This window comes from Benincasa hispida, chromosome 5, assembly GCF_009727055.1.
Source record: "Benincasa hispida cultivar B227 chromosome 5, ASM972705v1, whole genome shotgun sequence".
Taxonomy (NCBI): domain Eukaryota; kingdom Viridiplantae; phylum Streptophyta; class Magnoliopsida; order Cucurbitales; family Cucurbitaceae; genus Benincasa; species Benincasa hispida.
In genome coordinates, this window is record NC_052353.1 from 59,627,310 (window position 1) to 59,644,090 (window position 16,781).

General features: G+C 35.9%; 1 protein-coding gene across 1 annotated transcript; it reads right to left on the reverse strand.

Moving 5' to 3' along the window:
- Positions 1 to 5,840: 5,840 nt before the first annotated feature.
- On the reverse strand, positions 5,841 to 9,749 carry LOC120078611 (mevalonate kinase). Its single transcript, XM_039032897.1, has 5 exons — positions 9,365 to 9,749; positions 8,528 to 8,768; positions 8,190 to 8,443; positions 7,216 to 7,629; positions 5,841 to 6,359 (listed from the first exon to the last, which is right to left on the reverse strand). Exons 1-5 carry the CDS (start codon positions 9,495 to 9,497, stop codon positions 6,241 to 6,243), a joined length of 1,161 nt encoding a protein of 386 aa, XP_038888825.1. The 5' UTR covers positions 9,498 to 9,749; the 3' UTR covers positions 5,841 to 6,240.
- Between the last annotated feature and the right edge of the window lie 7,032 nt (positions 9,750 to 16,781).

The window sequence follows — 16,781 nt, forward strand, 5'->3', positions numbered from 1 at the left end:
TGACATCTCGATCAAAATCTTATTCTTTGATATGAAGCAAAAAAAATTCTCGAATAAACATTTGAATTCCAAATTATATGTCTAATGTCTTTGATTTTGATGATGCTTATGGACATATTGTATAAGGAAAGGAAGAGTTTTCTTTATTTTTCTTCAACATATTGGCCAATAGCATCTTTGGCGAAATATGTGATCTCTCGATCAAAATATTATTCTTTCAAAATGTGTGACATCTTGATCAAAATCTTATTCTTTGAATGTAAAATGAGAAGGAATTGGCTTTACTAAAGCTAAGGTCTGGGCATATCTTGGGAAGCACACCAAAAAAGGGCAAAAAAGGAAAATAAAATAAAAATAAAAATAAAGAAAAGAAATAAACAAAAAGAGCTGGACTTGCCGGTTGAAGCATATGTTCTTGTTATTTAATCGTTCTTCCTCTCAAAACTCCGACCTCATGAATAGATGTTGAGCACATGTTTGCGAATTCAAAAGAAAGAATAGATTACTTACATGTTGAACATTCTCATGTCAGCAGATTTAGATTCTTTGATTTGAAAAACAATGTTAAATAAGATGAGAAAATTAATTAGTTAACGATATAGGCAAACAATTTCTTGTTAGTATTTGTTACAATTTTAATTTTCGTGATGTATCAATTTAGTCGTTATAGTTTATCAAAAAGATTGGTTCTTAATAAATTTACCAAATAAATTTACCAATCAACATAAATAAGATTTTACATTGTAGTGGAGACTAAATCATTCTAAGTAGGGGTGATCATCGGCCAGTCGGAGTCGCTTTTCCGACTAGACCGACCCCGAACCAACCAGAATCGATTTGGAATATATCCAAAACAGTCCCGCCCGGCAACTGGACGAAAACACGACCGGCCGATCGGTCAGTCGGTTTTTTCGGGTTAGAGTTATATTTTTTTATTTTATTTTTTTTGCTTTTTTTCTTCCTTTAAAAGAAATTATATTTATTTATTAAAATTATAAGAAAAATTACAATTATAAATTATAAATCGTTATAATTTTTTTTGGCTATTAGGTAGAAGTTATATTTAATTATAAATCATTATCGTTATAAATAACAATTTTTAATAATAAAAAAAAAACCAACTATTTATTAACTTCCTTATCAATCATGTTTAGTTTTCTCTTTTAATTTGTGATTGTGAGTCAAAATTCAAGATACTATTTCACATTTTATTATTTTAATACTTATGGAATAGAGCTAGCCTAGAGGTATTAAAAATAAGATATTGATATGATTTGATTTGACAACCCTTAATATTTGTCCATTGTTTGGGATTCTGTTACAGCTCGCTTTACTTAATTGCTTGAAGAACCTTTAATACATATTACATATATAATTGAAAACAAAACTAATATAAGAGTCGAGAGTGTATGTCACAAATAGAAATGTCACATGGCACATAGTCACACTCACATACAATACAATCAAACTAGAAATTACAACATAAAGTCAATTGTCAAATACAACCCAATTACAATAAAACATAAAGTCAATTGCCAAATACAACCAAATTATAATAAAATCAAATGATAAATGCTTAATCGTTAATGGACAACTTTGCAAAATCAGGAAAGTCTTGAATGTCTTTTTCATTGTCCGTAACCGCTCTGAATCCTATATAATTAAGATTAAAAAGAGAAAAACAATCTCATTAAGATTTTAACCTAACAAGTTACAACTACAAAATACAAATGATGAATTAATACCTTCTTCAAATAATGAAGCTTCTTCCATGTCATGTTGAACTTCAAGATCTATTGGACCAGAACTTAGCCAATTTGAGTACAAATGAGAGTCTCCACTATTTTTGGAACCAATGAACAACGTGATGAATCAACAACACGTCCTCCTATACTAAAAGCCGATTCAGACGCTACAGTAGATACTGGAATTGCCAAAATATCTCTATCCATACGACTAAGAACCTCAAACCGATGATTGTTCCTCTTCCACCATTGAAGTATGTCAAAATCACCTTCATTCTTAACATTCGCTTCCAACAAATAAATATCAATCTCTGACCCCTGTTCGAAAAGTATAGTCTCATCGCCTTCAAAATCAAGATCAATTGTATCATAGACAAAGTCTTCACCCACTTTTTCAGTTGGATCACAATCAATCATGGTCTCCGAGGCTGGGACAATTGGTGTATTAGTAGTAGTACTACCACTCCCACTCTGAGTATGAGTAATACTATACTCATGAAAGAGACTTCTACAACATTGTTCCACTACATTTTCCATAGATTTGGCAACCTTTGGCCCAAATTTTTTTTTAAGGCAAAACGATACAAACCTTAACTTTTTTCGAGGATCTAGCACAATAGCAACATACAACAACAAATTATTTTTTTCATTGTTCCCCCAATACTTCTCAAATTTGGCCTTCATGTTATTGGTCATTCCAACTAGCATTGCATTTGCACTACCAACATTCAAACGTATACAATTCTAAACCACTGTAATATGATGAAAAACCATATTTGAAGTGGTGTACAAAGACCCCAAAATTTTCAATGTCACATCATAAAAGACCTTTAAAAGCCTAATCAACATCTTAGCATTTGTCCAATCTTCCTTATTTGGTGACAAATCGTGTCTATAAGAAGCATCTTCATCTTCTAATCTATCAAAAGCCTTTTCAAACTTTACAGCTGTCTCAAGCATCAAATATATAGAGTTCCATCTAGTGGGAACATCAAGACACACATAACTCTTATAAGAAATTTTTTCAATTTCAATGCACTTTTTAAATTTCAAAAAACGTGCAGGAGAAGATCTTATAAACCATACAGTATATCGAATCCTTTCAATGCAATCATTATATTCCTTAAAAGCATCACATACTATGAGATTTAATATATGAGCACAACAATGAACATGTAGAAAATTTCCACCAAACAATAATTCCTTATTGAATCTTTTCAAAAAATAAGCAATGGCAATATCATTCGAGCTTGCATTATCAATAGTCAAAGTCATTATCCTTTCAATGCCCCAATCCTTCAAATTCTTTTCGATGGTTTTACCAATAGTATCGCCTTTATGATTCTCAGTTGGACAACAACTAAGTATTCTTTTATGTAATCTCCAATCAGAATCTATGAAATGGGCAGTTAGGACCATGTAATTTATATTTTGTCCCGATGTTCAACAATCCATAGTGAGAGAAACTATATACTTCCTATTCATAAACATGTCTTTCAAACGCTTTTTCTCATTAACATACAACTTAAGCACATCTCTAGCCATAGTAAACTGAGACGGAACAACAAATCTAGGTTGACTTGCACATGTTAATCTATCGAAAAATTTATTAAATCCTTTACCCTTCACATACTTGAATGACAATTCGTCAACAATTACCATTTCAACCAATGCTTCTTGACAACTCTCTAAACTATATGACTCACATACAAGTTGTGACGTATTATCCCCAACATTGTCTTTGGTTTTAGTTTTGAAAGATAATGTCATTTGAGTTGAATCTTTTTCTGGTAAGGATATTTTTTACAATTTTCCAAATGATTCTTCATAGTCCCAGTACCATTACGTTTGAAATGACCTGCATAGATAACTCCACAGTACTTACATTGAGCATGAAGGTCTTTAGGATCACCTTTTAGCCTCTCAAAATGATCCAAAATCATGGATTTTTTTACCGCCTTCCTTCTTTTTGGTGGATTTGGAACATCGAATGTCTCATTTGCTGATCAACACCAATGATATTTGTATTGGCATCCGTTTCTTCTGCATCTCGTTCATTTTTTGAAGCATCAGTTGCAGTTCCATCAAACTCCATATCCGTTGAATCCATGTAGCTGAACCACAACATGACAGATGTCATCACTCGTCAGTATCACACAATTCACAAAAACTCAAAGGATTTCAGCTTTACATAAACTCAGTAAGATTGTTAAGTCAATCACTAACCACACATCCATAAATCAAAGTCAATCCATAATTTCCATTATTTTCAAACTAATTTCCATTTAGAATACATTACAAAATACAAAGAACGGCTGAAAATCGAAAGGAACGGCTGTCGATGCGACTGAGAATCGAAAGAAAGGAACAGCACGAAGACGAGCTGCGAAAGGAAGGTCTCTGCACGAAGACGAGCATGAAGACGGTGCGAAAGGAAGGAAGGAACGACAAGACCCACTGGTGTGCCTGAGAACGGCTACGAAGAAGACGAGCAGTAGCGTACAATGCGACTGTGAGCTGCGAAAGGGATGGCTGCCTCTGAAAATCGGACCCTCCACAATTTGTAAGTGAAGGATTATTAGCAACTAGCAAGGAAGAAGAACGGCGGAAGACGGAACGGAAGAAGGAAGAAGGAAGAAGGCCGGAAGAAGCTGAAAACCGAAGAACAAAACCTTAACAATTTGCGACGTGCAGACGAAAGAAGGAAAATCGAAGCTTATTATTCAATTATTTAGTATTTTAATATTTTTTTAAAATATCGATAACCCGACCCCTTGTGTGCTCGACCGAAAGCTAATTCGGTGGGTAATTTTGAAACCGACCCCCAGCTGGTTTAGGTCGGTCGTGTCGGTTTATCGGTCTAACATACTCACCCCTAATTCTAAGTGTTAAATTACAAACTAATCTCACCCGAAATCAAATTGTTATTGTTGCCTGCTAAATTGTCGAACATGTTTCCTTAGCCCAAAAAATATAAGTAGAATTATTTATAAATGGATATAAAACCTAAATTGATATAATATTATCGACTTTAAACTAGATTACTATCCATAAGACAGTTATTGCCAAATTCATTGTAAGTAGGAGAAAGAAAGAACCATAGTTCTATATTCAAATAAATAGTAAAAAGAAAAAAATTATTACAGGCTTACAGCCCTAACATGATTATTTACTACTTTCCAAGAAAAAAAAGACAATTAACTAATTAATTCTAAAATACTAATTAAACATCAATTAATCTAAATTAACAACTAAACAAATATTAACTCAAATATATTAATATCTCCTAATTCACCAATTGTGCATAACTTTAATGTGACTTTTGGTAAATTGAATGATGAATGATTTTATTGCGAATTTATGGCTTGCGTGATGATGGATGATTTTACCTACAATGCCTCGTTGTTAAGATGAGATTTTGACTCTGCATTCCTAACAAAGGCATCATGGTATGTAAAATATGCACAAATGATTAAGATGGACAAGTCCTGAATGAAGAATGTGAAAGTATCTGAAAAAATTTCTGCACTAAAAGATTTTGTGTCTTTCAACTTACCCACATTGTAAATCAACGATTACAAAAAAAAACAGAGAAACCATGACTTTTATACGAATGACCCATTTTTAAAGTTCAAATGTAAAAAAAGCTAACTGGTTAGAAAATTAAGTTTTTTTTCATCTTCTACTTGCATAATCATATGGTGAAATTATTGTAACATCCTATGAAGTACGCGTAGTGGCCCTCGACGGTCGATTCTCGCTCATCTTGATACTTACTCTCATTGATTTGACACTTGCACTACTTCTACTCTCATTCTCGTTAATTGTTCTCGATTCTCACGATGTATATTTTATACTAGAACGTGATATATAACGTTCATTTTTTCTTTCTTGTTTTGTCATCTTTAACTAGAATCGAGAATAAGAAAGCAAGAACGAAGCAAGTGTTGAGTCATCGAGAGCGATTACAAGAATGAGTATTGAGATGAGCGATAGTGAGTAGCAAGAATCAAGCATTGAGGGTTACCATGCATGCTCCAAAAGGTATTATACTAATTTCACCATGTGACACAAGCATAAGGCAAAAAAAAATAGTTTTTTCTTAAAAACACATGTATTTTTTCATTTGGACCCTTGAAAATAAGCTATCTATTCGAAATTCTCAAACCAATATATCCGGAAAGAAGTTTCATTTAGTTAACACCAAGAGTATCATGAGCAGAAAGATTATCATCTACTAGAACTTTTCAGTAGTCTGACGCTAACCATGATCAACAAAAGTTACCATATAGACTTCATTCTAAATCTTGCCTGGTTGAACTAACAAACTGGAAGAATAAAAGTTTATTTCTCCTATTGGGGGATGGGGGTGTGTGAACCATGATTTCAAGAAATTTTCAAGTGACATGCGTGAAGTAATGAGCGTATTCAACTTCATGAAAAGAAAGGAACAAAAGGAAAAGGGTTCGTTTCATTCAAAAAACAACTTGAAAATTCAAGACAGATCACCGAACGAGATCTCTGCCCCTTTTCCTCCAATCCCAGCAATGAAGCATTCAAATCCACATGACTCAAGCTCTGCAATTACTTCATCAACAACTTTCCCTGAAAGTACTGTTTCACATAGTTAAGAAAACACATAAAGGAATATCTTGCTTGTGATTACAATAAGATAAATCCAAGTTGCAGTTTTCTTATGGACTAGAATGGATGAATGCTGACATACATTTTCTAAAATTACCCTCAAGGAGGCGGCACTACATAAAATATGGAATGATGTTGAGTACCTAAATCTCTAATCTCATGTTACTTATCATTTTAGCTCCCTAATTCGTTTTTATTTGAAGTTAGTCGTCTATGAAAATGATAGGAAACAAGATATTTCATTCATGGTATTAAATATAAGAAAGGAGGGAGATGAAGAGACATTTTTCGATAAGCTTAATGGTCATTAATGCTTGAAATTAAAAAAAAAAGAGGAGTAATGACATTTACACTAGCCCCTATCATTTTAAAAGTTTATATGTTAAAGTCAAATATCTCAAAACGATTTCCTTGTTACTAGATACTAACAATATTTAATGTTGCACGTTTTCTTAAGATACCAGCTCATCGCCTATTGTTGTATCTAAAGAAAATATATCACATAGGAAAACTTTTCACATTCGAAAACAACAATGGCATTTTAATAGATTTGACCAAATCAGGGAGACCAAATTGGAAAAAAGAAGTAAGAGATTGGAATGACTATTCAACCCTTGAATAAACAGCATACTAAGAGCATTTAAGTAAAAACTTGTTTGATCTAATTTACCAGGCATCAAAAGATAGGAAGGGAAAATACGGATTAACCATGTACTCCTACCAGTGAACTCCAAAAACATCAATACTCGCAAGAGGGAAATAAAGAGATAGAAGTGAGAGCAGATGAAGAATCATGCTATAAGATTCCATAACAGAAAAAGGATACAGTTAGGCAGCAGCGTAAGAACACAGCCTCCACCTCCAGCTCCTGTCAATTTGGAAACTAGCTTGTATTTCAAGCTAGTCCGGAGGACGGTTTCGATAGATGCATGGCTTACCCCCATACACTGAAGTAAACCTTGATTCATTTCCATCAATTCCGCCAACTTTTCTTCATTCTCAGTTAGGGACACGTCGTCATGAACTGGTGACTGAATAAGGATCGATAACTCATTGCTGATAAAATCGACAGCGTTAAAAACTGATTTCATTGCATCAGGATGTCTAATGGCCCTTTCAGAAACACCAGCAACTAAAGCCTTGGTGTTTCTTCCAACTTTTGTGTTTGTAATAAGCATTTTCAATGGCATATTGGATTCAATGAGGGTCAAACTGCCTGACCTGAACTTGATCATGCTGCCTGATACATAAGATTTTCTTGTATGAGAAAGACAAAACAAAAACATCTGTAACAAACAAAGATGTAATTTGGTACAAATTATGGTTCGAAACTGAATTCAAGTAATGAAACTACACACACACATACACACATTAAAAACTGGTACCATTCAATTAACCGGTCCTAAGTAATCCTAGGGATAGAAACATAGTATTCAGAATATCGTAAACTTATCCTCCTTGAATTTCTCCATTAGGATAACATGATATCTTTGTACTCGATAAAAATTCTATAACACGATTGGATAACTTTTTGATATTCCAATACCTTGGCTCTTGACAAATAGATCACTAAGTCTATAAGAGTTAGTCAGCTGCCATAGTGGCATGGAGTGAAGTTAGTTCTTGAGAAAGAATGCCTAGCAGATGCAAAGTTAGTTCTTAAACAGTCCACTTTGCTTCAGAGACAAATAAAATCCTATAAAGTATTGCATTGGCCAATGGAAAACTAGAAACCTATAAACAAGCAGTTGAACAAAAAGTGGGAAGATTATGGTAAGAAGAAAATTGGATTTTGCATACCATATGTGCTCACTGTGTTGTCAATTCCAGAGGGTTTTCCATGGATTATCTTTTCACCCTCAAAGGCCCACTTGTTCAACAAATCTAATTCCTCTTCTTTATATACCATCCATCCACGGTGCTCCCGATTGACATTCACCGAACCTGATAAAGCAATCAAAGCAGCTGAAAGGGCAACACAAAATGCGGCTGATGATCCCAAGCCAGATCCAAGAGGAAGCTCAGAAGTGATGGACACCTCAACAGGCACAAATCTGAAACACAAGGGAGCAGTCAAAGGGAAATAGAGAATGCACAGGTTAAAATCTGTCAAACCTTTCATGAATGATATGCCATACCCTAGTATGGAAGAACAAAGCCAAAGAAATGCTGACACTCCAGAGGCAAGTCCAATTTTCGCCTCCGGAATGTTCTGATCCTCAACCAGAGATGCAATTGATTTCAAGCATTCTGCAGGGCACGATGTGGGTGTCGAGATGGCACCAACAAACACACCCAAAGCTTCCTTGATTCTACTACTTGGCCATGAAAACTCGAGCGCCAGGTCCTTCAGTTGGAGTTTCACAAGATCATCCTTGTCTGATAAGAAAGCATGTAATTTGATGAGGAAAAGGGCGTACAAAGACTTAGGATGAAATGCACAAAAATTTTCCAATTATAAGATAAGCAATCTGTGAGATATGCAACAATTAAACCAAGATGTAGAGATCACAAAGGCATATAGCTGTTCTGACACCTTCTGCAGTATTACTCGTGCATCTAAGTTCATTTCTTCCTTCCTTTTTCTTAATGCTAAGAAGAAGAGTTTCAATCAATTGTTCAAACCTTACAAATCAAAATCAAGTAACACCAGAATGTGAATATGGATGCAAGATGAACAAGAAAACTACCCAGAAAACTGGAAATTAGAACATAACTACAAGAGGGTACAGTGCTTTCCAACTCAAATTGAATTTACACAAAAGCAAGCGTTAATAACCCATATAATGAAATGGGGTTCACTGAATCGACAAACTATAGAAATAGCCTCAATGATCAAATGGGTATCAAGCAATTAGATCACCCATATGAAAGAGACTGATAATCCGCAAATTCACCTTCCAAATCATACGTTTCAGTACCAAACACCCAAATAAAAGTCAAACCCAAATAAGAGGTAGAGATAGAGAGAGCACCTGAAGAACCCGGCAATCGAACTGAAGCTGTAGTGAAGAGACCGACGGAAGCGGCAACGGCGGTGGATCCATGGACGACGGCATGTTCACCGGCAAGTATGATTTTCCCGGGAGCTCTGGCTTTGACTTCCATTATTTTCTAATGAATTTCAATAGAAGCTTCTAGCCTTTTCTGGGTGCCTCTGCACAGTTCGGCACAGCAAACGAAGCAAATCGTTGAATTGAAAAACTGCCGCAGATTCGTTGATCATTGAAACCAATATGCTTTTTAATTCTTTTTTCCTTTTCTTTTATTTTTCTCATGATTCATGTGTCATCCTACTTTCCCAGCCCAACAAGGAGCATTCATAAATGCCAAAACACTGCTTCGTTGTTTTGTTTGTTCCCCAAGAAATTCTTAGTTTTCACAATGTGGGTTTGCTTTGAATCTACTGCGGATAAACATAAAATACTTTTTTATTTCATAAAAAAATATTTTGAACTTTGAGAAATTTGTACGCATGACCCATTTTTTGGGTCCAAAATGTCAAATGACCCATTTATAAAAAATAATGTCAAATGACGGTTGACATCATCATCATACTAAATTACGTAAATTGCCCTCGCAAGTGCCTCACGTTATAAGTCTCGCTCTCGTCTGGTTAAACATTTTCGCTCTCGCTTTAAATTCCCTATTTTGATGTAATTGCTCGTCAGTATACAAATGATTTGGCAATTTTCTCGATTGAAACCTCAAATCAATAATACCTAAACACAATACAATGGTGATTTCTTTAAACTCTAAACTCCATTCAACGGTGATTACTTTCCTGGTTTTCGACGGTGTTTTGTTGAACGGAGTTTTTTCGAATGTGGATTTTCAAGACGAGGCTTTTTCAGAATGGAACAGGTTTTTCAAAACGGTGTTTCATTATTTTGAGTTTATTTCATTATTTTTGCTGTGTTATTTCTGGAAAGGTAGGAATCGAGCATTACGAAATTTTGTATTGGGAGAGAGAGCGAAGGATAGAACGAGAGTGAGAGAGAGCAAGAGTGAGAGCAAGAGTAAGAGAGAGAGCGAGATTAAGAGGGAGCGAGATTAAGAGAGGGAGCGAGATTAAGAGAGAGTGTGAGATTAAGAGAGAGTGAGATTAAGAGAGAGAGCGAGAGTACACTTCAATTGCTTGTACAACTTAATGACAAATGTTCGCTTGCTTTGTAGGATGACAGAAAAGTGTCTACTTGTTCGATATGAAGGTGATTGGGATGAGAATGAAAGTTCGTATAATGGAGGAAAGTTGACAGGAATCATTGTGCCTGTTACATTGAAGTATGAAAAACTTAAATCTCACATTTACAGAGTTACAAATGTTAGTTCTTCAAAGTTTGACCTTATAATGGGAGTTAAATATAAGCTTGAATATGAAGCCCCTCCACAATACATAAGGAATGATGATGTTGTTCACTTCCTTCTTTTCCGAGAAGAGCTTAGTAGACTTCAGTTATTTGTAATGCTAAAATCAAATCAGGACGAAAATATTAGAATGAGGTTTGGAAATGTGAGTTATGATGATACGATTGTAGACAGACAATACGAGGAATCATATGAGTTTCGTCGGGAGGAGGATGATATTCTATTATCTACCAACACTGTACTATCAACATTATCATTAGACAACGATCACACTAATCCAATAGGATTGAATCAATGAATTATGGTGATACAGAATTGGGCAGTACTTCAGTTATTGATAATGAGAGATCATCTAGACTTGATTATATGGATTGTGGTCATCTAGAGCAACGTTGTGGTCCTTTAGTGGATGTTAATAAGCAACCAACATGATTGAATGAAATGATTCGTGATCATAGAGATGTGCGTTGTTCTACAGCAGCTTCAGTGGTTCCACCTTTTGTGTCTTCAAGTCATAGGGGAGAGTTGATTATTCCTGGTACCTCTTCATCTAGGACAGACACTAAAATTGGTAAACTATTTTTTACTAAAAAGGATTTGAAAATGTGATTATCTATTTTATCTATCAACAAGAAATTTGAATTTAGGGTCAGAAAGTCAACCAAATCTTTGTTCACGGTCAAATGTATTATGGAGACTTGTAAGTGGAGCCTTTATGTAGTGAAAATGGAAGGGTCTGATATATTCAAGATCACAAAGTACTACAGTTCGCACACATGTTTCATCAGAATTCTGAATCACGACCATTGACAAGCAACTGCTATGGTTGTCGGTCAGTTGATTACAAATAAGTTTACAGGCATAGAACGTATTTATAAACCTTGTCATATCGTTGAGGATATAAGGAGAGATTATAGCGTGAACATAAGTTATGATAAGCCACATATGATCTCACTAGAAGTACTCCAAAATACTCATACTTCATACTACATACTTATGGGGAAGCGTTAAAAATAGGGAATCCGAGTACAGTGTTTGAGATCGAACTTGAAGATGATGTGTATTTTAAGTATATGTTTATGGCATTAAGGCCTTGTATTAGAGGTTACGCAAGCTATCGGCTTGTGATAATTGTTGATGGGTGCACTTGAAAGGTAAATACAAAGGGACCATGTTGGTTGTAGTTTCTATGGACGAGAACAATCAATTATACCCATTAGCATATGCAATAGTGGACAATAAAATCGATCGATCATGGAAATGGTTTATGTCGAATTTGAAATGCAGTATCGGAGAACTCGATAATATAGTATTTTTGTCTGATCGAATGGTATCGAAAAACCAATCGATCGTGCATTTTTCCTACAACATTTCATGAGGAAAAATCTATGTGCCACGTGCACAATCCATGAGTGCTAATCTATGTGCCACATGCACAATCCATGAAATGCTGTGGAAGAAAATGCACGAATAGCATTGCTAATAGATACCATCCGATTAGACACAAATACTAGATTATCAGGTTCTCCGATACTGTATTTCATATTCGACATAAACCATTTTCATGATCGATCGATTTTATTGTCCACTATTGCATATGCTAATGGGTATAATTGATTGTTTCCATCCATAGAAACTGCAACCTGTTGGGGTTAATGCCCTAAATCTCGTAGAGTCCTGTAGTCTGTAAACACGTGTATGGACAAACATTTGTGATGTAATAATAATTTTCTTCACTATTGTCTATGAAATATGAGATATTTTAGTTACATTAACCACAAACAAATAAACTAAGATCCCTGGTTATCATTGTAACTTAAGCATGTACGTGGAGACATACAAGTGGATCATGCCTTAAGTGATAACCTAAATGGTCTGTAGTATATGGATAAAGGAGGGAAATCTTATCCTGGTGACACTACGGATACGACTCGCTTTGTAGTTGTTTTAAGTGTTGTAAAGTGCTATAGATGGTCTGATCCTGATCATTCAGGTGGAGACATGCAAGTGGGGGTATCCTATACAAAGGAGTTTGTATAAGACTAGACCACAAAATTTTTAGTCTCGTTATATAATGTCGTTCATGACACTTTCATTTCATTAGGATGACCATAGGTAACATGACCTTAATCCCGAGTGAGTTGAGAACTCCTGCCTCTGAGGGCGGTCTTTTGATTTGCATGGGTGTGAGCGGCCAGATTGTCGACTCAAATGTACCACTTTGAAGATTCGTCTGATTGGGGAACTGGGAACTCAACTACACAAGACGAAATTCACTCCTTCCCCAAAGCAGGGGTAAGTAGATAGATTGCTCCCTTAAGGGTTGATTCCGGGGCTTGAACAATGTGGTGCCACACAATTTCTCATGGCCCGAGAAGTGTTCACTCATAGTAGGACTATGATGTATTGTTCATTAGAGGAATCAGTGGTAGATGTAACTACAGGGGCAACACGGTAAATTGGCCCAATTGTACTTATAAGTGATCTGTGAAGGTTATCGTACTGTTGATTGGTTATATCCAATAGACACATAAATATATCTGTAGTGAGAAGTGCAGCTGTCGGTCTTTAGTGGAGTGCCCAATAGTTAACGGATAGTGGATATCGTGATTAAAGAGTTTAGTCAGTTATTCACGTACCGTTGGAGCTTCAAACTACAAGTCCATAAGGTCCCCTTGGTAGCTCAATGGATTCAAGCTGAGAATTAGTTTTTGGGTTAGTTTGAAGTGCTTAAATTAACAAGAAGGAATTTGATTATATATGATATAATTAAATTGGTTCAATTAGATGTGATATAATTGATTTGATGTATTAGATACATTAATTGGAGGAATTAATATAAATATGATTTATATTGAATAAAGGAGAAAAAAACTATGGTTTAAATATTACATATGATGTGATATTAAAACTATAGGTTATAAATATAATATGTTAAATTAGCTTTAATATTTATTTATACAATTATGAGATAATTGTTAGTTGGTTATTTTCTTTTCTCCATTAACCATGCAAGTGGGAGGTTATTTTCAGTTTTAATAACTGAAGAATAAAATGAAAAGAGATTTCATTTTTTGAGAATCACATCATTGCATACTAATCGATCGAGTGAAAAAGAGAGAGCTATACGATAGCCCTTTGAGAGAGTGAACGATGAGCAAGTTAGCTACACGACTGCCTCGTTTACTAAACGATCGAGTACCTTTTGTCTATACGATAGACTGTCTATTTCTCCCACTTACTCGATTGTGTAACTCGATCGTATACATCCTCTTTCCTAGGGATGGCAAAATTCCTTGTGGGTCCCCGACCCGATCGGGGTGAGGAATCCCTAGTTTGACCAGGTATGGGGGTCAAACCGAAGATTTAAATCGAGTCCTCGGTCGGGGACAGGAAGGGGATCCCCGCCCCGTCCTCGACCCCGAACCCGATCCCCGCCCCTTATTGATGGGAAATTATGGGGTGTGAACACATTATTTGTTGTGTGCTATATGTCTTAAGTTATGCGTTTATGCCCATGCGTCTGAGGTCATGCATTTGAATAACAAGTATGCGTTAATCTAGTATGCAATGACCATACGTTCCTATCACAAGTTTTCTTGCCTTCTTGCCAAGTATAAAGAAAACGCAAGTTTCTCAGGTAATCCGAGGTCGAACACAGGGACTTGTCACTCAATAATGCTTGTGAAGCAATGCGTTTGAGGCGATGAATAAAAGTAAAAAGAAGAAGTTTAATGGATTATACACTACTCCTACTCCTAACTAAACAGATTGAGCAATGGAAGACTTGCGATGAGAATTGGTAGATACACAACAACTGTTAACGCATAGTAATGTTTATTATCTTAAATCGTTCGAGTAATACCAGCTCATCACACTAACGCATCGCACACCTCTTGGTGGTCAGCCGCATGACTATATCTCTATAGTGCATGGGTGCGTCGAGCATAATACCGTGCCTATCTCTAGGAACAATGCATACTTTACTTAGTGCATTCCATCTCTTACCTTCTCAGGCAGTTAAATGCGGCTAATTAACTTATAGACAAGCATTGCAACAACTCATCGACAAGCGTTGCTACAGCCTTTCATCAAGGAAAGAGGATTAACTCACTATACTTGCACAACGCATACCTCTCAGTGGGTTGCTACATGTGTCCTATCTCTAGGCTACATGATTGAGTATGCGACCGCGTTTGATAAATAAATGATGAAGGTAAACGATGATAAAGATAAAGAAGATGAACAAGATGGCGTTAAGGCTGCTGGTGGTTCCATGGATGAATGATGGAGATGTCTCTCTCGAGCTCTATCCCCGACGAAAGCTCCGGTCATCACTTGGTCTGCTTTGTGGAGATGAAGAATCCTCATAGAAAATCTCGCTCATGCCCTCATCTGTGATCGCAAACCTCTACCTTGAGGTAGAAGTTCAGATCCTTTGAAATGAAGGTTCAATGGGCTATTTATATAGTTTAAACGCCGACAGCTATCATGATTGCGTTATGTCTCACTGTGATTGCTTATTTCCAGCGCATGTGTTTGATTCCTACGATAGCTACAAAAATAGACACTTTGGCACGGAGTAACGCATAATATTGAGGTCAATGAGGATTTAGGTGCTAATCGACACAAAATTCAAATTTTCACAAATTTTAAGTAATATCACCGCATTTTCTACTTGTTAGCCCTCATAATTCTAAATAAAAGGCTTATAATAACTGACATTTCTGCCAGTTATCATACCCCCAAACTTAGAATCATGCTTGTCCTTAAGCATGCATTATACTCAAGAAATTCTTAACTCACCTTCCAATGTTTCTTTGTGATGACTAGCCTCCCAGAATAAAATTTACTCGTACCTCTAACCATGGTTGTAATGCTCTCCTCCACTTCGGCTGCTTTTTCAAAAAGATATTTTCTAAGTTAAATTCAACAAGCCTTTACTCAAAAACTTTTTAATCATTCTCCGCAACTTTGCGTTCAGCTCTTGAGAATGCGTTTGTTTAAAATAATTCAAGATTATGCGATTACTTATTCTAATGTGGTGTTGAACCTGGTTACGTTCTTCGTTTTGGCTTACCCCCACGTGTGTCATGCGGGCATCCAACTTCGGTTGCGTTCCATATTCAACTCAACTCATGTATTGCTTAACTTGGCTTGCGCCAAACAGAGGAGTTGTGCGTATGCGTTGATCCTGGTGATTTACCTTCGTTTTGGCTTCCCCCTACGAGTGTCATGTGGACATCCAACTACGGGTAAGTGCCTTTCACAACTTAACTCTTATCAACATGGGTTTCCCCATTGCGTTGACAGCGAAGTTATTATTCCAATTTTTTTTTATAGGAATGAACGCAATTCTCCGAGACTACTGCCACCCCCAAACTTAGAGGTTGACAGCGTTCTCACCGCAAGCTAAAAACAAACTCAACAGAAATGTGGTAATAAACGTTTGAGCAAAGGTTTGCGCAAAATAAAACTTAAGACTTTCAAAATTTGAAGAAGCTAATAAAAGTAAGGAGCGCCTTGCGATGCTTAATTAGCGAATGTAGTGAATTATTTGTACCATAATAGATGCATCGCAAAAGACCGCAATCAGACAAGGAGAATTTCAAAAGGATAATGCATAAAAAATAACAAGAAAAGAACCTTAAGTAGAAATACGCATGCGACAATGCGTTGAAGTTCATACGATCAAAGCCATGTGTTGAAGGATGGGGAGGATTCTTCCGTTGTAACTGTGCACCAAGGAGAGTTATTATTGCACCTACAAGGAGCAAACACACCACAACCAAGGAAGCAACCGCATATCCAAAATAACAATAAAAATAAAAATAAACTAAACTATGAAAGTAAGGTAAAGATAAAGTAGAATACTTCCCTAGAGAAATTGGAGTGTTGTCACCACAAGGAGTCTTCCATGCAGGAGATTGATCTCAACTGCTTAGGTCAAGACTCGTTGTCCTGACCATTAGAACTTCCAGTAATTGTTGGACACATGACGGTTGACATGTGCTTAAGATTGCT